The sequence below is a fragment of the Siniperca chuatsi genome, linkage group LG7, assembly GCF_020085105.1.
Source record: "Siniperca chuatsi isolate FFG_IHB_CAS linkage group LG7, ASM2008510v1, whole genome shotgun sequence".
NCBI classification, from domain to species: domain Eukaryota; kingdom Metazoa; phylum Chordata; class Actinopteri; order Centrarchiformes; family Sinipercidae; genus Siniperca; species Siniperca chuatsi.
The window spans coordinates 20,688,541-20,710,269 of record NC_058048.1 but is presented as its reverse complement, the minus strand read 5'-3'; the positions used below and the strand labels follow the sequence as shown (position 1 = coordinate 20,710,269).

Below are 21,729 nucleotides of genomic sequence, written 5' to 3'. Positions count from 1 at the left end.
TCAAGTAGCTCCATGACTTCACAGTTTACAAGATGAGAGCTCCGGTGCATCTGTCATACAGTCGGGTGGTCACTCCTCAATGATGTCTGTTACTAAACATGTTTCACTGTGCAGCATCTGCTGCATGTGACTGTTCCAGGAAACTGAGAAAAAATGTGGATGTATTGGGGGAAATATATCTTTTTGCACAGAATATGAATTATCATAAATATGAATATATATAAGAGGGTAATTCTATTGTCTGACTGAGCCCTTTGCTTTGTGCATTGACTTACACTGCAGATATGAAGTTATCTAGGTCAAGTTGTGCAGACAAAGATGATCCCAGCGGCATTTCTTAGGCTAATAGGTTGATCCTATGAATCTCAGCTGCAAAGTGCATGAACAAATTTTGTCCTCCAATATATTACTGTACTAAAAGGAGCTTTAGGCAGTTAATAGCTTTGACATTCACAGTGTAGAGCGTACATTATTGCAATTTTGTGAGGTTTTATAACATATATCAACTTTGCATTCAGGCGCACTTCAACACCAGCCTGTCATCTCCACAGCAAACCACAGGGCGGAGACTTTACGCAAGCAAAACCCTTGTAGGTCCCTCCCAAATAGGCGGAGCGTCAGAGGCATCGAGCAAATGTCAACAACATGCCGGAGTCTTCCAGGGAAACAGAAACTGAGGAGGAAATGAAAGACAGACAACAAAGAGATCAAGGAAACCAGTCGTCTCAGAACATCGTGTCTTTAATATCTCAGTTCGCAGATGATCATTTAGCACTTGTGCGGGTAGGAGTCTCCTTTGTGTGACCTGGAATTGACTGGTGATGCATGGGAATGAATGTGCAATATGGTCACTTCATTGCCATAGTGTTCGTGAGCCACCGGGATCTACATTTAGACTTGAAGTTCGAGGTTACTTAGGGACAGATGGGGGGAGGGGGGATTTAAAAAAAAAACCCATTTAGGACCAGTTCCCTCCAAACTATTCCTCTGTACCATATGGCGTCACTGACCAGATAGCCTGTCAGGCATCACCAGTGGTCCCCAGTGGGTTTTTGATGCCCCTGCGTCACTATTATCACTGTCCAGCACATGTTCAGCTGGGCTGATGGTATCACTGTCATCCTGTCAACTCTAAACCGCTCTCTTGTCTCTCACACAGAACATAAGCACCGGACTGGCAGTTGCTGGTGTTATTGTAATAGCAAGGAGTATCAAACTGGTAAGAGAGAAAGGCAAAGAGACCCTCAAATGTTGATAAAATAACAGACTCTGCTAATGTGTATTTTTGCTGTTGCCCATATATATATATATATATAATAACAGCTTCCCTACTATGTTTCAGGCTAAATTTAGACACTAATACTCCTCAGTAAAGTGGAAACTGTATAGATTCTTGCTGACAAACAGCTTGATTAAGACCAAAAGGCTCCTTCTTTTGACCCAGTTAATTCCAAATCTCATTGCATATTTATAATATTAGACTTGTAGGATGTGAATGAAATGCATTTTCAGATATTTTACTTTAGTTATTAAAAGTTGCCACTCAGCTGTCTCATTCCACCTCTTCAGATCACCAAATTTCAAGCTGCGTCTGAGATCCCTGCTCGTTTCATTGAGAGGAACGTCAGCCTTCGTGGGAAAGTTCATTCAGTCACAGAGAAAGGACTTGAAGTGGAACATGTCCCGATTTATCTGCCAGTCCTTTCTCCGTTACTTTCAAAACACAAAGGTAATGTGGGCTGTCCTTAGAGTGAAATCATGAAGGCCTGCACACAGACACACACACACGGATGATGGAAAGACAGCTACACAAGAATAACCTATTGGGAGTCTGATTAATTAAAATGGTCTAATCAGCGCATCCAATTTGTGCCAGTAACACAAATCCCACCCACTGCTTGTCTCGTAGGTTCAACAGCACGACAATTTACTCCAGGGGCACCTTTTTATTTTGTTACACCAAAAATGTCATTGTGACATTTTTACTTTGTAAAGTCAGACTCTGTTGCATTATGTCATCTTTTCATGAGTGAGAGTGACAGGTAAGCTTGTTAGCTGTGTTATCAAATCATGGTATTCACTGAGCAATAAAATCAAGCAGCTTGTGCTTTATATAGACTGCTCCATCAGCAACTTCAGTGTGAAGGACTCACATGAACAGATTGGCTCTTGTCTAGCTATTTCAAATATTACCTTCGTCCCACTTGACCTCCCACATGTTAAAGCTGGTTAGACCCATCATTTGGGACTGTGGCTGTGACACAAAGATAATTTACTGGCATTTAACTCATAGGCGAGATTGGTCTGAGTTTGCTATTTTTCATATGAAGCCACAGTTAACCATAATTAGGGCTTGATATTTAATCTCAATACCACAAAACTTTTTCTGGTACTAACTGAAATGTGTCTGTGGAAGCTGGCATCAAATGTCTGATCAAATTTGTAGTCTTGTTTAGTTACTGATTTGAAGCAATTAATGTTGGCAAAGTTCATGTACAGCTGCTTGTGTTTAGACAACATTTGACATTTGAAAAGTTTACCTCCTTTTGTTAAATAAAAAAATGAGAGTAGAAAAACATGTTTATATTTCTTAAAGTAAGGTAACGAAAAAAGGCATAGTTTTGGCACTCAGGCATCATATCAGCACTATTATCAAAAATAAAATTTCAGCCCTAATCATAATCAGTTTTCTACAGAGTGTGCATAACTACACACAAGTGAATAGGAAACTCCACAGGTCAGATATTATGCTTTACTGTAACACGTACACCTTCTTTGTCCTCTCTAGGTGTGTGCACGTCCTCGATGCTGGTGAATCTTGCAGGAGTGGAGATGACTCCAGAGGGCAGGGTATGGCTGCAGAAGAACCTGGCTCCTGCCCAAACAGTGTGGTTAAAACTTATCAGCCGAGAGGATGACACACTACACTGTTTGGTGTCTCAAAGCAGGGTGAGGGCAAAGGGGGGAAATTATCAGTCTCTCAGCCAGTGTCTGAAAAAAATTTAAGGATATGTCGTTAATCATATACTTAATGTGAGACTGATAGGAGTATATATTTCATGAACTAATTTCCCTGTCTTCCCTCATCTCTCCAGCAGGGGTCGATGTGGAGCTACTATATGAACGAAGAGGCCCTCAGGCTCGGTCTGGCTCGCACTGCGCCTGTTGTCGGAGTCCTGCCTGACTCTCGCCTCTACTGGCGTCTTCACAAACGGCTGCACAGGGCAGAGGTCAAAGCTGAGAGGAAGGGGCGGGGACTGTGGAAGCAGGACAGCCTATGGGAGAGGGCCTCCAAGGCTATCAGGGACAATGCTTTAGTCAGACGGATGAGGAGGATCTTTAAGAGGACTTGATGCACTGAGTGACTGATTGTTTCAAGACAGAAGTGTTTTTGAGCTCTGAAATAATCAAAATGTGAAAGCACACAATCTGTTACTGCCAGCTGATATACTGACACATCTAAAAGGAGTTTAAAAGTCTTAACTGCAGGTTTAAGAAAGTGCCATCCTAAACACTAATCTGTTTTGTGTGACAGATATGCTTCTCAGTGCTATGAAAACAGTTCCAAAAAGAGAGGTTTATAGTTTATTTTTTACTGTATTTCACAGTCTTCAGAAGTTTGACATGATTAAAAAGGTCTCAAACCCTGATACTAATCCCTCAGCTTTCACTTACCCCATTAAATCACAGCTAAGCACAGCCTGCTCTGTTGGTGTGTGTGTGTGTGTGTGTGGGGGACACCCCACTAAACACAAGACGGGGGCGGGGTATGTTAATGGTGTTCAAAATGGAGAGGGGGGACCACTTGTCCCTCTCTGAGATCACTGTTGTTATAGAAACACCAAATGTGAAATACGAAGCGAAGCAAAGGCTAAACTCTATATTGGCCGCCCTCAATCCCCATGGGAGCCTTACATATTGTGTATGTGTGGGGGTCTTTAAGTACCTACAAAGAGGGACCTTTTATCTGTAATGTGACCAAAACATTTGAGAATTAATGCACTGAAATAGAACAGAATAGAGACCAAGCCTGTAAACTGCCTTTCATTTCATATCATTATATGGCATACTTGTAGAAATAAATGAAAACACATAACAGAGGAAAAAAACACGAGTTTTATCTGTTGATTTTGTTCCAATGAGTGTACACCAACCCCTGCTGACGAATAAGCCCCAAAGCAGATTTCCTGTGTCCAGGATTATGCTCATGTGTCATTATTGTTTGCAGTACAAGTCCACTGCCAAAATTACACCTTGTGCTTCCATGTGCTGTGATTGTTATCCATGCTTCATCCATGCAAGGCAGCAGAGGAGGAGGAGGAGGAAGAAGAGGAGGGCCTGCACATGAGGCCAGACTGTGATGTGTGTCCTGTGGGGTGCAGGGTGAGGGGGTCTCGGTGCAGTGAGAGGTAGTCTTGAAGCAGTCAATCTAGTGGGCGCAAGGAGATTAGTGCAAAGGGGAGGAGGGTCACAGGGGTAGAAGGGGATTTTGGGTCCGAGGACAAAGGCAGTAGAGGAGGAGTCTCAGTGGAAGGGAAAGGGGTGGGGGGTGATGAATCAGCTCTCTTTTGTTGTGCAAATGTTACTAGCGACTGTTACGGCCAAAGAGGCTTGTGATTGGTGGGCTGGTTTAAATTGTAAGGTGCATATCAGGCTGATGGCTGTTGCTGCCAGACTTTGAACTGTCACTGAGGGAGGAGTGGGAGGGAAACCACGGCTGAGACAGACAACACGGGGAAGGCAGACTTAAGTTTCTGAAGCTGGAAAGTGCAGAGAATCAGTGCTGTTTATTTAGGAGATTTAAAAGTTTTAGATGTCTTGGTAATATTTAGTGTGCACTGCATCTTTTTTAACAGAGATAATAATTTAAGATTTGTACAATCAATTATCCATATTTACTGTGGACATATGTGCACCAATGTACTGCATGGGTCACTTGCCATTTGTCCAAATTTAATCTTGAAGGAGCAACTTAATGATTCAAAGGAGCAAAGATCACTTAAAAAAACACTTCCTTCATCATCTTTTAAATACTACTGGACAAAATGATGACTAGTAGAATTAAAATAAAATGATTACAATGTCAAATATAGTATTATTGATATTTCATCCAATTAAAAGAAAGAAAAATAAGGTATTGTCACAGGGTAAAAAAGGGCAATAAGGATATCAGCTTATGGAGGTTTATGTCATTGTTCTTGAATTGTGATATATAAGAATGTAATGAGTCTGTTTTCTCTTTTGTTCCTAAATTTGAATGGAAGGACTGAATAAATGAGTTAACCATCGCTTTGGCTCTCTTCTGGAAATGTGTTCCACTCCAAAATCCATTCCAGGTTTTTCCCAAATCCATTGGTCCCACACTAGTAGTAGTTATTTGAAAAGGCACTGTGCATGATGTAGTGGTGGGTACTTGCCCACACCAGTAAAGTTGTTGGGACATTCTCTCCCCCTGAAACCACACTGCTGGGACTATCACCGACTTGTATTACGTTTGTGCCCTGTGCCATGGACGTTCAGCGCCTGAAGGACTACTGCTCTGGTGAAAGTGACAAGATTTTGTGAGGAAGCTGACAACGTGGTTTCAAAATCTGAAAGTGACAGAAGTAAGTAAGCTTATGATGCTTGATGTGATTCATGAAGGACTGACTTTTTTTTTTTAGATAAACAGCACAATATTATATCTCACAATGTGCATTTAACTACCTTAAACCTTTTTCTTGAAACTTAACTGTGCACTTTTCTGACTATGGCAATCTGCACACGGTTAGCTGTCACTTTAAATTTACTGTTGGTAGGATACTGTATACAGTATCCAAGCAGATGTGCACCTGTTAAACCTGTGTGCCTGGACACAGACTCTGTAAAATAGAAACTCAAGACATTTCAATCCTTATCTTTACTGTACCAGTCCATTCTTGAATCATTTGGCAACCACAAATTGAGCTAATGAGCTAATGTCATCATATATATATTTTTGTCATGTACTTTGGCTTGTTTGCTACTAGAATCAATATCTCATCTGTGTGATTGATAAAGCATTTTCTGCTGAATGCTTTTCACATTTTGGTGCTCCTTCCCATTGTGTTTAACAACTGAGATTTGCAGCAGGGAACAAAGGCCTTTATTACACTCAGCCGGTAGCCATCCCAGAGAGAAAGAGATGGGGCACTCCCCCGTCCGAGAGCAGAGTCCTTGGGGATTTTTTGATTTGATTTGAGTGGTTGTGTGTAGTTGGCCGGGTGTGAAAGACAAAGAGATTTAAAGAGACAGAGAGCTGGTGTGACACTCATTGAAATGCACCCCAAAAACACAAAGGTTAACTCTCCATCTTCGCTCCTGCCTGATAAACCTTATAGAGTGTTGTCAACATCTCATACAAGGAGTGTCTTTGTCAGGCAGAGTTGGTGAAGCTTACATGTAAACTGATACATGCATATAGGCCTCAGGTCCAAATTCAGTCACTTTTCATGTGCAGCCTTGTTAAGCCTTGTTAATTGAAAATTTCTTCAAATAAGGCAAATATTTGCTTGCACCTGCTGTCACTATAAACTCTTAGTGGCAAGCAACTTTCAACTGGATAGCCATGCCATCACACACCCATGTGCACTGTAGAGGCTGTGTGTGTGTGAAGGAATGCATCAGCCGTAAAGTGACTCCCTTGTTATTTGGTGACTTGAAGTATTGTGAACAGTGTATCAGCTTGCTGGTGTAGGGTTGTAGGAGTGGAAACATGACTCTTTGTGGGTGCTGTGATCCCGTGGGTGCTGTGATCCCTCATGAATAATTGAAGTTTCTTGGTGGAAATTAAGGGAGGAGGACTGAGTGGGTGAACACTTTGGGACTGAATGAATCAAACTTTAAGAGATAGAAATATAAAAGTAGAGAGTGACTTTGTGACACAACTTTCAGAAAAATGAACAAGCTGTCACTTTGTGCTACTATATGTCAGAGGCCAATCATGCACTTGCTCATATTACAAACACTGAAATGGTAAATAGACTGTACTTGTATAGTGCCATTGTAGTTATTACTCAAAGCACTTCACACACTGACGCTCATCAGTCTAAAGAAACTAGCTAGTCGTTCACACACCAAAGGTACAGCCCTTGGGAGTCATTTGGGGTTCAGTGTCTTGTCCGAGACTGGCTGGGGGAAGCCGGGATCAAACTGCCAACCTTCTGATTGGTGGACAACCCGCTCTGCCACTAAGCCACCGCTCCATACAAGTTTGCTTACTCCAGCAGCAAATGGACAGTTTTCTCTTGTCAATGAGGACGTTAAACAGGCAGATTGAGTCCAAAACCTGAAAGTAAAAGTAAAGGATTGAAACAGGAGGAAGACATGGGGAGGGGGGGTCTCTGTCTGAAATGGATCCCAGGGCTTGACTTATGACCTTACCCACCCACCCCTCAATTCCACAGTAAAGCAAGATGACCCCACCACACACACGTTCTACCACACATGCACACATGAAAGTTAAAAACATGCCGTATACTCGATATTCTGCCTCTGGAGACAGAGTTTCAGAGTTTGGATGAATGTTTACAAATGGTAGAATCTATAGCATTTTTTGGATTAAATTAATAATTTCAGGATGTACTAGAAAATATTTTGACACTTTATGATTCTCTAAACATAGGTGCTCTCATGATATCTATGTCAGCTTTAAATCTAGACAGTACATAAGTTAGGACACGCAGCACTTTTCCAGAGGAGATTCCACAGTTCGCACATTTTTGTTTTTACGACTCCATGATGTCGGTACGGCATCTGTTGACAAGCTCAGATAGCCTCACTGCCCCTCACAAAACTGTGAACCCTCAGTAACCCCACTGCCTCAAGGTTCGCTCTGTCAACTTATCAGGTCAAAGGCTCACTGACTGGCTGGACAATCTAGATGTTACAACTTCCTCTTGTTTCCCCTTAGCCTGGTGAACACATATTATAGCTGTTTTGTAGGGCTGAAATGATAAATTCATTAATCAATTAGTTGATCATCAGAAAATTAATCTGCAACAATTTTGATAATCGCTACTGTTTAAAGAATGTTCTCAGCAAAATTGCCAAAAATACTCTTGTTCCAGCTTCTCAAATGTGATGATTTACAGCTTTCTTTGGTTATATATAATTATAAATTGAATATCTTTGGGCTTTGAACTGATAGTCAGACAAAACAAGCAATTTGAAGATGCCACAATTGTGATCAGTCATTTTTACTATTTATTAACAATAAATCGGTTAATCAAGAAAATAATTTGAAAAGTACTCAATAATGAAAAAAACATGATGACATTCCATGTAGATGATCTTGAATCTAAAGTTAAAATGTGACCTTTGAATAATAAAAAATAGGATCTTCAGAACAGTATAGAGATGGACAATAAATAGATATTTTTTATGTTATTAATTGTTAGCAGGAATACACACTGTTGTGATGCACCACACACTACAAATATTTTACATGCCTCCTGTGAGTCTTTGATAAGAAAGGCAATATCTGACCACCACTAACCCCTAATGCGCAAACATGTGCACACCTAGAACACAAACACATTACACAGAAACTTTATTTTATAGAAAGCATTTCAGAAAATGCTGTTTACCTCCATTCCCCATGTTGCCTTTACAGCTTATATTTTGATATATCAAGGAGTTAGTGAGTTAAGGAGCACTCAGGTTGTTTTCGAAACCATCAGCATACCAAGACTGTTTACTCGCTGTTGTGATAACTGCTTACCAAGCAATTCCAAGCTACGCATTGACTCTGTGGAACAGCAAGGTGGTGTACAGGCACCTGGATGGTTCCTCATCCATCCCAATTGACTTGTAGTGAAGGGAGATATATATGGAGCAACATAACTGTGTTGGATATAGAAAGTTGTAACTACTGAGACACTAACAGATTTTCTTTTAAAATTCTAAACAAGGTTGATAATCACACAGCATTTATGGCAGCTGGTCACATAAAATAGAACAATCATTGTATATCTCATTATTCATGTTTAAATAGAGTGCTCTTTGGCATGTGTCAATATGGGGTGACAGATGTAGCTCTCTTTGTTTCTGTGTCATGAGCGGGCCATTGTTACATACAAAAGTGTCAATATGAGGGGTGATTCGTGCCATGTCACATGTGCCATGCAAACTAAACAGCCCCTTAAAGAGATTTATGGTTAACTACGTCTTGAGTCTTATCTTCATAGGTTTGGGCATAATTAACATCAATTATGATAACATGATAACAAGGAGACATTGCTACAATGAAGTCTGATGGGGCAAAGAAAATGACTAAACAAAATGCCAGCAAGCCAACAGTTTAGCAGATTAGCAGATAATCGAGGTTAAACCAGGAGGTTAAATTATGACTAAAGTTAGATATAAAAGTGTTCTTCAATAAATTATAGGTGCAGTTTACTTGGTTTTGTTGAGCTGTCACTGAAAATGGTACTTTCGTGCTGTCTTTAAGTAGGCCTACTAGACATCTCATCCATGTAGGGTTCTATTAAATTAATATGATTAATTCGATTAATTTTTGTTTTTTATGATGCGGTAAGTGTGCACATTGTGAAAATCTAGTTATTAGCCTACAACATGCACAAAAGGGTTACGTTTAGTCAAAAGGTAACGTTGATGATAGCTGCATCTGCGGCACATCTACCGCCCTTTACAAGTCTTCAGGTGGCTAGCTTGCTCAGGCTATCTCTTAATGAATCTAACGGTTGCATCTACAAGAGGGACGGACTGACAAAAGACTGATCGGCGCTCTCTGTGTTTGTTGAGGAGGCATTATCTGGTTACAAGAGGTGAAGTGGTTGGCAGTGAGTGGTGGTGGATATTACAGATATCTTGTCAAGAAACACAAAAAGATGATTAGCGAGCAGACTTTTCTGCTCTATCTGAAATTGATTATTAAAGTTTATGTTCATGCTCTACTTAATTGAAGCTTCTGGTACTCATATTTTACTATACTATACTTTGAGTATGCTTAACGATGACAGCCTTGCAGGTGCAGTTCTTTTATTATTCCTACTCATCTGTCTTGCACATGAAGACCTAAAAAATATGATGAAAAACATAAAGATTTTATTTTTTGGCCATATTGCCCAGCCCTTCATCCATGTCATTATTTTTTCACTATTTTTGCTTCTAATGAAGAAATTTTGATTGCAGTGTCTAAGGTCTGCCTTCAAATGTTATATTTGAAAGACACAGTAGTACCCCTACAGTTAATGGGTGAAATATATACCGCAGCCGCCAATTGTTATTGAGCTAGATAAGAACTGAAATCTCCTCATCAAATCTGTCAAATAAAATGTGTATTTTACATGCAGGGCAGACAGGATAAGTGTAAATACTAAAATGCTGCATCCACATGTTTCAGATTGTATTTGTACTTCCGTTTGATTTAAATACTACAACAAAACTTTTAACTTGAAGGCATCCTCAACCTACTTCCTGAGGCTTATCCAGAGGCTTATCAGGCAGTCTGGCAGTGAAACATTTATTTTTAAGATGCTTTCTCTCCCAGTAGCCTGATAGACAGGAAAGACTGTATTCCCCTGAGGTCTGGGCCCTCCTGTAGATGAGAAGGCTACTAGTGTTACACGCAGTCAGAAGAGGTGAAGCAGAGTCACTTTACTAAGTCACACAACATGCACTGACACACACTTGGTTTGGTTTATAAACCATATGTTTATTTTTTATTAACCTGTTTGTATTATTAAAGGAATAGTTTGACTTTTTGGCAAATATGCTTATTTGCTTTCTTGACAAAAGATAGATGTCAAGACTATTGTCATGTCTGTGTGGTAAATATGAAGCCAGCAGCCTCAGCCAGGTTAGCTTAGCTTAGCATAAAGACTGGAAACAGGGGGAAACAGCTAACCTGGCTCTGTCCAAAGGTGAAAAAAATCCACCTACCAGCACCTCTAAAGCTCACAAATTAACAGGTTACATCTTGTTTGTTTAATCTGTACAAAACCAGTCTCTGCTGGTTGCCGGACAACCTCGCCATGACGACAAGACTCCAGGCAGTCACTGCTACCGGCCAAGAAATAGTCAGCACACAACCCCTGTAAAACTACAATGTGCCATTTTTACACTTCTGTTTTTGTACCAATTAAACAAAGGAGAATTAACGTGTTGATTAGTGAACTTTTGAGGTTCTGGTAGGTAGTATGCTAAGCTAAGCTAAGCTAACAAGCTGCTGGCTTTGTAGCTTCATATTTAAAAGACAAGCATGAGAGCAGTAACAATCTACTCATCTAACTCTCGGCAAGAAAGCAAATAAGCGCATTTCCCAAAATGTAGAACTTTCCCCTTAATTTGTAAATATTGGGATAGTCATACTTGTCTGTCATTGCTGAATACAAGCCCAGTGTGCAAATATGTGTTTTTTGCTTGTTATGTTTGTGACAGTATCACATAAATACTAATGATCATAGACAGTCTCCATGATCGTTATCTATGATCTATTTGCTGTGTAACTTTTTGCAGCTTATTTGTAAAAGCTAACTAACTTTCACATTCTGGTAAGCTTTTCTTGCCATGTGACTTCAGTGTTTATGGTGGATTCATATAATCTAGCTGTATCACGACCTGACATGCCATTAAAGCTGCTCAAACAATGTCTCCAGTCATGTACCTCTGCTTGGCTCCTATCTCTGATTTGGACTCTGTTATGAAAACAAACAGTAATTTAGAAACATGATTCTATAATTAAGCAGTAAGCCACAAGGGGCTGTGCTCTACAGTGAGTTCAAAGCAAAATATAGTCTGTCATAAACATCACAGACATAACAGGCTTCTGTGTTTTAAAGTGAGGTGGTGGCAGGGTAACAGGAAAGTACTTTCACCTCAAAGATACTTGACCCGTGAGCTCTACGTGTTCAACCAGACAGTCACCTCTCCTTAGGTCAGCCGGCACCAGACGCCAAGAACTGTTCCTGAGGCTCCGATCCTTTCTAGATCTATATATCTCCTGTGTGTGAGTGTGTGTGTGTGTGTGTGTGTGTGTGTGTGTGTGTGTGTGTGTGTGTGTAGTGGGAAGCAGTAAATCACAAAGACAGATGAGCAACAGGTGGGGAAACACTAAGCAGTGAAACTGGCAGTGGGAGAGATAGGAATGAAAAGTGATCAGGAGAAAGTAGTGGAAAATTAGGAATCCGGGAATAATGGCATGGAGAAACAGAAAGAAGATAAATGAGAACACATGGAGAGAGATGTAAATTCAAAGAGTACAAAAAGGTGGATAAAGAAAACTGGCTGTACGGATGAGACCTGGTAGGATGACAATTTAGTAAAACGGAGGATCGGAGAATGTTTTTATGCTAGAGGTGTAGAGACAGAATGGAATCTGGTTCATAGTCAAGTCAATTTTATTCATATAGTGCAATATCACAAATCACAAATTTGCCTCAAGCATACGACACCCTCTATCCTTAGACCCTTGATTTGGATAAGGAAAAAACTGCACAAACCACTGATTCAAAGATTTGTCTTGCATTGCAGGCCTACAAGATGCAAATAAATGCAGATAAATTTCTGCCTGAATATAATCTCACAAACTGTGGAGTTACTATATATGGAGTTTAACAGCAGGAGAGGGATATGCTTGTTGTAATTCCCACTAGACTTTTGCTTAGGCTGAAAATTTGTCATCCAAGTTGCATAATTTGTCTTCTTTGCACATTATTTAAAAATAAAGTTGCTTGTAATTGTTATGGCTAATCAGTCCTAAATTGTCAAACACTCTCCTAACTCTAAATTTTGACACCACATTTTCTTCAGCCCCTGATGTAATTAAAGTTAATACTGCAGAGACTCAGTCAGGCATAGTTTTTCATTAGCAACACGTCCAGGTTTTAGTAACTGCTACCAGAGAATCCACAAGTTATGAAAATGCAACTTGAAATACTAACCCTGCAAAATCTCCAACTTTTTGCCCTTTCCCCTCACAGTAACACTATCTTCCTGTCCAGAAAGGAAGCAATTTGTTTCTCCTTCTCTTTTAACTTACTGTATAATTCCTCCTGTAAACCAGTTTTCTCCATTTAAACTGCATCTTGTGAGTTGGCTCATAGCACAAGACACAAGAGGCATTTATTCTCTTTATATATTATATCATATATTTAATTAAATCACCTGTTAGATTAATTCAATTCCTGCAAAATGTTTGGGCAAAACAGTTCAATTCTCTTCTCCTTCATAGGTCATCTGATTGTTCATCCTCCTGCATCCCTCCTCCTCCTCTCACCATGAGCTCCTGGGTGGTGAACAGGAAAGGAGAGCCACTGTACCGCCGGCACTTCCTGACAGACAACAGCATCTTTCACGGTAAATATCAGACACACACACATCAGAATATTATAATGGACAGAATACAATGTACAGTTTGTTCTCTCTGATAACTGTATGTCATGGAAATGAACAGTAGAGGGAGACTCGTCTCCACTATTGTGCCTCAACTACTCAGGCTTTTAACTGCAGACAGCACAGCCAGGGTTCAGTCTTGTGACATCAATAAAAGCTTATTACTGTTTGCTGGTACACAAAACCTTCTGCAAGCCACTGAATCATTGTGTGACATGAATGGAAAACTGTCCACAGAACTTCATTTTTTAAGTGTAAATACAAAACACCTGTGTGCAAGTAGGCTGCCACACCTGACTTGTATTGCTATACATTTGTCTTCATGCTTCGTGCTCACACGGTAGAGCCAAATATGTCAAAGAGAAATTCCACATGCCTCTTTTCTTTTTCTATATTTCCATCATTCAGCATGTACAAGGGGATGTGCATATATTTCTTCTGCTTAATGTCTGCTTGCATTAACTTGAGTAGCCTGACACACAGGCTACCTACGTTTATGCCAGTATGTTTTATTAGATACAATGTAATAAATCAGAGCAAATAGTGCATTTTTTCCTTTTCATCCTGCTTAAAGCTTAAATGAATCCAGACACGTAATGATCAGTTTGATCATGATTATGACTTTCGAGGCAGTGAGGCTGCACAATGATCGACCCACCAGACAAATCTCTGATCTCTGTCTGCCTCTGGCTGTCACACCTACAGCAGACAGATTACTTAAAGCCTCACCTTTACTTACTACAGCCAGCGTCCACATACCACTCCTGCAGGTGTGCCACACACTGTATGAGTGTGTGCCTTCTTCTTGTCAGCAAACTGTAGTAGAAATCAGGATTGACTCCTTCAGTACTCTGCTGCGGATGATGGATTGATCTGATTGATGCAAAGAGTAAACACAAGTGTCTGTTTCCTCTTCTATCATGCTTAGAAATCGAGAAACCGAACAAATTGTCTGGGAATAAATTGTCTGTTGCATCTTCACCAATCCTGTTGATCTCTGTCTGTATTCATTCCTTCATGCAGCATTGAACGGCTAGTGACACTGGTGTTCAGACATGTCTTTTTGTTCCTCCAGACAGCACTAATCGATTTGGTAACCTCTGCCTCTGGCACAACTGTGTGCATATGTGTGTGTGTGTGTGTGTGTGCTTGGTCACTCCATTATTCTCTCCTGCAATCGTAAATTAAATGGCTTTAATGTGGACCAATGAACATGACTAATCTAGGAGCTCCAGAATGACCAAACTTTCATTAGGGAATTGACTCAACTGATACACTCGAAGCTGGACACTCAAAACACACACACACACACACACACACACACACACACACACACACACACACACATTTAAAAGCTTTAAAAACGACCTATTAATTAATGTTTGCACAGACCTCGCGCTCTCTCAGTCTCTCTTTTGGGACTCAGAGCGCCAGTATGTGCACTGCAGAGCATTCCTCATATATCACGAAGCCTGTTTCCTGCTGTGTCTCCGAGGAAGCATCGACACCTAAACTGAGAGACACACAGAGAGCGTAAAGTGGGTCAACTGGCATCACTGCGCAATGGTGACTTTTTCTCCCAAGGATATACACCGAGGAATAGCTGACCAAAAAACAAACAAACAAACGGATGTGACACGAGTTCAATTTGGTGGGGAATTCAAACTGTCGCCCAACAGCTGAATCAGACTGTCGGGCAAAGCTGATGAAATGTCCAAATGGCCAACTCTGGCGGCTAAGCCACAGCTCTGTGCGCTATCATTCACTCGCGCTCACTCCACGCCAGTCTTAAGCTCTTGCTTATTAACAACCACTCTCCATCAGTCCATCGAGCGTGTGAGAAATCGGCTTATGGTTTTGCCTCTGTGTTGCGCCTGGTGAGAGGGGAGGATGTGCGCGCAGGGGCTGTGGATGCGAGAGGTTTGATGGTTAGTGAGTCCACTCTGCAGATCATACAGGGAGGCTGATGCTGAGGGGCAGTTTGCCCTGGGCTCGTTTTTTGTTGGACAAAAAAAGTGACAGTTCATCATCATGGCGCGCTTCATGTGAACGTCCAATCATCATGGAGAAATGGACTAGTCAGGCATGTTTTGATGATTTTTCAAACCGCTACAACTAGGAGATAAAAATGAGGTCCAAAACGCATGGAGGGACCTTGTGAGAGCAACAACTCCAGTCCTTAATGGCAGAACTTGAAGTTTGCAGGAATCTCAGTTTGGAAAAGGGTAAGTGTTCATTTTTAATCTTTTTACGTTTAATCTTTCAGCCCCAAATGGAGAGGAATACTGTCATTCCTTTGGATGCCTACTAGCCTACACTGCAAGCAGGCTGAAGCCCATGCGTAATTTCTCCATTGCGCTTGTTGTTGTGGAGAAATTGCATCACCCACGCTGCTACAGACACTTCAGAAAGGAATCTTAATTGAGGACTGTCAATTTGCATGAGGGATTCATTGTGCGATAATGAATATTTATCGACATTCTGGGTACAAAACGTCAGAATTAATTATATCAGTCGATTAATGTGAATTTATAAAGTGATGACAGATTTTGTCAGAGAGCCATTGATGAAGAGCAGCAGTGGAGCAGCGGGAAACTGTCCCTGGTGCTGAAAATGCCCCTTTGTACTTGTCACTAGGGGGCAGAAAAGGCCTCTTAATTTGTCGATTTGACAAGACTTGCTCTGCCCTCAGTCCATATAGCATATAGCACATAGGTGTGGATGTGCCACATCCTTTGCAATCCTGCATCCTGTGTGCTGTTCACAGAAATCCAACCATCCCTTAGATGTTTATGCAACACCTTGCTGAGAAGATGCCTGAGAGACTGACAGACCATAGCATTACCACATGCCATAGCTCAGTAACAGAGCTGGGTTGGATTGTCAGCAGAAATAGGAGCCTCTTGAAACCCAGACAGGGCATGTTAGCACCACACAATGTGACAGAGCTTTGATGGCAAAATTGAAGCCCCAGTGGTCCCTGGGCTATTAGAGCAACCCTTTTGCTCTCTCCCGTACACTGTCAAAAATATGGCGCATCCCTGGCACTTAGAAAGCAGGATGTGTCAAGCTGTCAGTCTTCACCCCTGCAGCGCCTGTGTTTATTTATCTATGTGAGCGTTGGGGTGTGAGAGGAAGGCCCCTGCTTGCTTCAGTGGACTAGAGGGCTAACTCTTTATTCATTTTGGAAAGCCTTGTTCTAAGAAGTGTTGCATGGCACTATGAGCTCTTGCTAAGAGAGAAAATGAGAGAAAATGACAGGAGAAAGGTTTGGAGGAGCATACATGGCTGCTAATCTCCTGGAAATGGCTTTTCCATGTAAAATGTGTTTTTCCTCATGTGTCTCTCCTGTACTGATGATGATGAATCTCAGCATGCCCCCCCCCCCCGCTTTGTCTCTGCCTCTTCCTTTCTGTCGCTCCAGGGCAGAGAAACAGCTAACAGACACCAGAGGAGGGAACACACTCTCATCCTTTCAGCTGTTCTCCTCTTTTTTATACTGTTTCTTGTTATTATCAACACTTAACACTTTATTGGTACTGACTGAAATGCGTCTGTGAGTATGAGTATTGAAATCTGTCAAGTACCAAAAGCTGGCATTGAATAGCTAATCAAATAGTTCCTGATTTAAATCAAAATCTAATGTCAAATATAGGCAAAGTAAATTGAAATGAGTATCATTCACCAAAACTCAAACTATGCATTGTTTTGCTGTACTCAAACTCAGGTTTTCAAACAATACCCAGCCCTGCCTCTTCTCTCCTCTCCTCCTTTTCATCTGTTGTATCCAGATGAGCGAAAATGTGTCACATTTAATATTGTTCATTGACTAGCTTTGTATCTCTGATATCCAGGGAGACACCAATGCGCATCTTGATCCTGAAGTACCATAATTTGCATTTACATAGTATTTCACCAATGATGAGTTTCTGTATCTTTCTGCATGTTAAATTTAGCTGCTGGCACATCACATTTCTTCTTGCATCAAGCATATAGGATGTAAGTGTGAAACATCAGCTTCTAAAACCTACTGGGATTCTTAAAGCTGTCATCTGTGTAAAGCTGCAGCTGGGCAGTTTGCAAATGCATTTAGAGTGCTCAATATACCTTTGTCTAAGCAGGAAATAGAAAGCAAATTATCCATAAGTACTGGCTTTTATATAATTTGATTCCATCCCCTCAGCAGTCAATAAGCTACCCAGAAACTTGGTCCCCTTAGTTACGTAGTCCACAATTTTAGGCTTCTCTTGTGTCCCGAAATGAAGCACCAGGAAGGCCGTCACATTTCATTTGCAGCATTTGAGATCAGACAGTTTGCAGTGCAGTCTGGGCCCCCCAACACACACACACACACACACATGCTCACACACATGCTTACATACATGCTCACATACATGCTCACATACATGCTCACACACACATGCAGGCTTCAGTTCCCTCCTTTGATGTCAGTGCAGTGAACTCCTCCACTCGAGGAGCCCCCTGTAGCATCTTTGGTGAATGCAGTTGTCATGTGTTTATTTTCATTCAAGTGCCGCTCTACACTCTGTACCCCAGGGGGACCTGGGAACCCATTTGTAGCATTGGCGACTTGAGCGCTGCCTTGAGCACTCTTAATTAGGCGAAGTGAGTGACTGTGAGATAAGAGTGTGTGTTTTCCCTCCTTTTGCTCATCATTTCCCCATGAGTCCTAACCTTTTATGTTGCTAATAAGAGGGTATGCCAAAATATTTTTGACTTCTTCCATACAGGTTTTGTGTAACTTGTTTGCTTTAAAATGTATTTATATTTGAATTTGTCCCCCTAGGTCCCAATAATTTAGACTCACTAGCAATATGCTGCTGTAGAATGTGAAGCGTTGACGCTATAATAGTGAGGGAACACTGTCAATGATAAGCTGCCATTTTCATCAACATGAATTAACTGTTGTTAGTCAGTAGCAGCTGTTTATCAGTGTCAGTAATGATTTCATGTATGTTTTTTATGTTATTAATGCTATTTGCAGTGAATAAGCAGGCTGTCCTCATCTGCAACAAGAATCTACAGCCATGCTAACAGCTCTGTGAGGCCCTCCTTGAGCTAAATGCTCACATCAGCATGCTACCATGCTTACAATGATAGTGCTAGCATGTTGATATTTTGCAGGTATAATGTTAACCCATGGATGTATAATAAGACCTGGATATGGCGCTGCCGCTCAGCTTCTTCCAATTTTGGCCAGTGGCCCCTCGCGGTATTGCAGAGAAAAATTCTCCTAGAAATGTTTTTGGCATATGCACCAGGCAAGCAATTCTTATTGGACTGAATAGGCGCCATCTTTGGGTCCGGTATCAAGATCTCATAATATATCCATGTGTTAACCATGTTCACCGTGTTGGTTTAGCGTGTTAGCATGCAAACATTTACTTATTAGCAATAACCACAAAATACAGCAGGTATTTGGTCAGAAACCAAAGTACTGGACAAAAGATGATGGCGCTATATGAAAAGTCACAAGATCAAAGTTATTATAATTCATCTTCTGGGAACCATGAATGTTTGTACCAAATTTCACAGCAATCCATCCAATATTTGTTGAGATATTTCAATAAAGAACTAAAAAGTCAACCTCATGGTGGCACTAGAGGAAACGTCAGGGGATCGACATTGCCATCCTTAGAGCCATGCCCATGGCTAAAAATAACAGCATCGGTCATTTGGTCAAACACTTAATATTATATTTGTTAAAATGTTCTTTACAATTATCTTTTGGGCATTTTGTGGCTTTACTAGCAACAGTAGAGAGACAAGAAATGACAAGAAATGAGGGAGACAGAGATGCAACAAAAGACCAACCAGACAAACCAGAGATGCATCTTAACCCCTAAGCTACAGGAGTACCCCTGTTTACATTTCCCTTGCAAGTCACCTCTTGTGGATGTGTGAATTATGACTGTTGTCTCTCAAGAGCAAAGGCAGAAGTATGCGTGATGCTGTTTAAGTACTCCAAAACCTCTCAAGGAGGATGTTTGGTTAGAAGTACACATTTTCCCCCCCCTCCCGTTGTCAAAATTAGTTTCTTTTAACCATGACTGTGGTTTTTCCCTAACCTCAACCAAGTAGTTTTAGTTGCCTAAACTTAACCACAGAGGGGCTGTATGAATCATCTTTGTTGTGGTAATTTGTAGTGGTTTGGAAGGCACTGACGAACAATATCCTGCCAATCAGGGTGCCAGATTGGAAAATGGATCACGCTGGAAGGCAACAACCTCTTCTGTCGTTTAGGTTAGAGGAGTTGTTGAATTTTCTTCAATGGCTTCTTCCTGTAAGCGACTCATGAGCACTGTTGTGCCAAAGTTAGAACCATACTGGTTATTTGACATGACATGAGAGATTTGTGTTTTTTTTTGGCTCTTCTTTCTGTTTTAAAGTGGGTGTGGCCTTGTTCGAGTATGGTGATTTATGGTTTTCCATGCACCAATCAGAATTTAACAATATATTATCAGAATCACAGTTATTGTGTTGTTTGCCTATGTTTACATTTTTTTGGATGTACACTCTCTCGTTTTTTTTTTTTTTGTGAAATACAAAATTAGCCAATGAATTACATTGTGGGTGAGTGTCTAGCTCCACTCCTTTCTGTGTGCAGTCTGCACGTTATCTCTGCATTCATGCAGGTTTTTCACTGTGTTTCCTAATGACACACATCAGGTGTATTAGAGACTCCAGCTGTCCCACAGGTATGAACGTGAGTGTCTGTCTAACTGTGTTAGCCCTGACTGACAACTGATTCAGGCTGTTTCCATGCTCTCAACCTATAATGCATGCTGGGAAAGGCTCCAGGCCTCCATAACCCTGAACAGAAACAAGCAAGTAGACAAATGAAATGTCACTTCATTATTTCTTCATTATTTATGATTATTGTGCTTGAATAAATGTAACCAACCTGTAGTCACTTTGTTGGCCATCACACTGGTGGAGCAAGTGATGGAGTGATTTTGCCAAGGCTCAGGCTCAGTACTGTCACAAATGGCTGTAGCACATTTGTCCCACCATAGTACAGCCTGATTTCCCCACATATTTATCCAGAAGTCATCATCGGTCACAGAGCTTTGTGCCTGACTAATTTAATTTCATAAGCTGTTGAATGTCCTGAGAGGAACAGTCAAACAGGGTGGAGACTGGATGACATAAACCCAAATTCAGGAGTATATGTAAGAAGAAGATGTGATGGGATTACATGAAGTGTAATTTGGGGTTTATCATCTTTGATTTACACTGATGCAGTGATATTAAAGATCATGCTTTCTGCTTATCTAATCAAAACACTAGACTTTTCATGTTTCTTGTGGATATGCAGTTTGAAGGGTTTTCCGACATCTTACCAAATATCGTGTTTCATTAACAATTCAGAGACAGTGGACAGATGGCAATACTTTTTCTTTCTGAATGGTTGTACAATGAACATCCCCAGAAATGTAGGCCCCAAAATGGAGGTATTCTATTGCCCTATTCAGATAGGATAAAACAGTGATATGTAATAATTTCTCCCAACTTATTGTCAGGAAAACGTCATTGCTGCCATACTTTTTTGTGACTGACTCTTTAGTGAGAGTCCTCTCGATGAAAGACCATACTTGTAGATTTTCATTTTTTTGCCGACATCACTTGACATTACTCCTGAATAATTCCCAGAGCATACCACTGGTTTTTACACTTATCTCTCACTTAATTTCACTACAGAATGAAAATCAACTGGCATGACACTTGCATCTCTCTTGAGATCCGTTTCCATTAAACTGAAATTCTGCTCTCCCTTATTTGATTTTTTCAAAGTTAAATCACTGCCATGTAATGCAGGGATATTAGTTTGGAAAACTCTTCCTTGATGGTGTGTTCAGGTGCTAACATCGAGGAAGTCACCTTTTATTTTATTCAAGGAACTAACAAATTACAGTAATCAAATGTGCAAATGATTTTCAGAAGCTCAGACCGCCTCTTATCGCAAAAGCAGATGCAGGGCAATTTTCGTGGCTTTAGTTAACAGTTGGCACAGCATGGATACCTTCATTGATTATTTAAATCTCCTGAAGAGACACCAGGTTTAACTGACTTTGTGCCTTTTTCTTAACACTAACAAGCAAATATCCAAACCCTGTTTTGCATTTGTTTGCTGTTTAATTATTATTTTTTTCTGTTGGGTTAAAAAGGATTGATATTTTGCAAACTGGATTGGACTTTAAAGACATAAATGTGTTTTTAAAAATGTAGAAAATGAGAAAAACCGCAGAGTTGAACAGGTACCTGTATTCATTGTTTGCAATAATCCAACTGCACTGATACTCTAGTAGCTGCTGCACCAATAAACATCAGCTC

The 21,729-nt window shown here is 40.7% G+C and overlaps 2 protein-coding genes across 7 annotated transcripts in view; both read left to right on the top strand.

Annotated features, from left to right (window-relative positions):
• Positions 1-592: 592 nt before the first annotated feature.
• On the top strand, positions 593-3,700 carry c18h3orf33 (c18h3orf33 homolog (H. sapiens)). 2 transcript variants are annotated; one of them, XM_044203709.1, is made up of 5 exons: positions 593-783; positions 1,160-1,219; positions 1,570-1,729; positions 2,789-2,949; positions 3,096-3,700. In XM_044203709.1, the coding sequence occupies exons 1-5, from the start codon at positions 646-648 to the stop codon at positions 3,351-3,353; spliced, it is 777 nt and encodes a 258-aa protein (XP_044059644.1). In that variant the 5' UTR covers positions 593-645; the 3' UTR covers positions 3,354-3,700. The 2 variants fall into 2 exon arrangements, with proteins under 2 accessions (XP_044059644.1, XP_044059646.1); XM_044203711.1 differs by having other exon boundaries at positions 595-783; positions 3,099-3,700.
• A 1,658-nt stretch (positions 3,701-5,358) lies between these two features.
• The window catches only part of plch1 (phospholipase C, eta 1), a 62,136-nt gene continuing 45,765 nt past the window's right edge, over positions 5,359-21,729 (top strand). For 3 of the 5 annotated variants that reach the window (XM_044203698.1, XM_044203697.1, XM_044203695.1), the window contains exons 1-2: positions 5,364-5,606; positions 13,214-13,338. In XM_044203698.1, coding sequence (XP_044059633.1) covers positions 13,260-13,338 — 79 coding nt within the window. In that variant the 5' untranslated portion in view covers positions 5,364-5,606; positions 13,214-13,259. Of the gene's footprint in view, positions 5,607-13,213; positions 13,339-14,876; positions 15,600-21,729 lie in introns of those variants that run through there. The other 2 variants (XM_044203699.1, XM_044203696.1) reach the window with 2 other exon arrangements.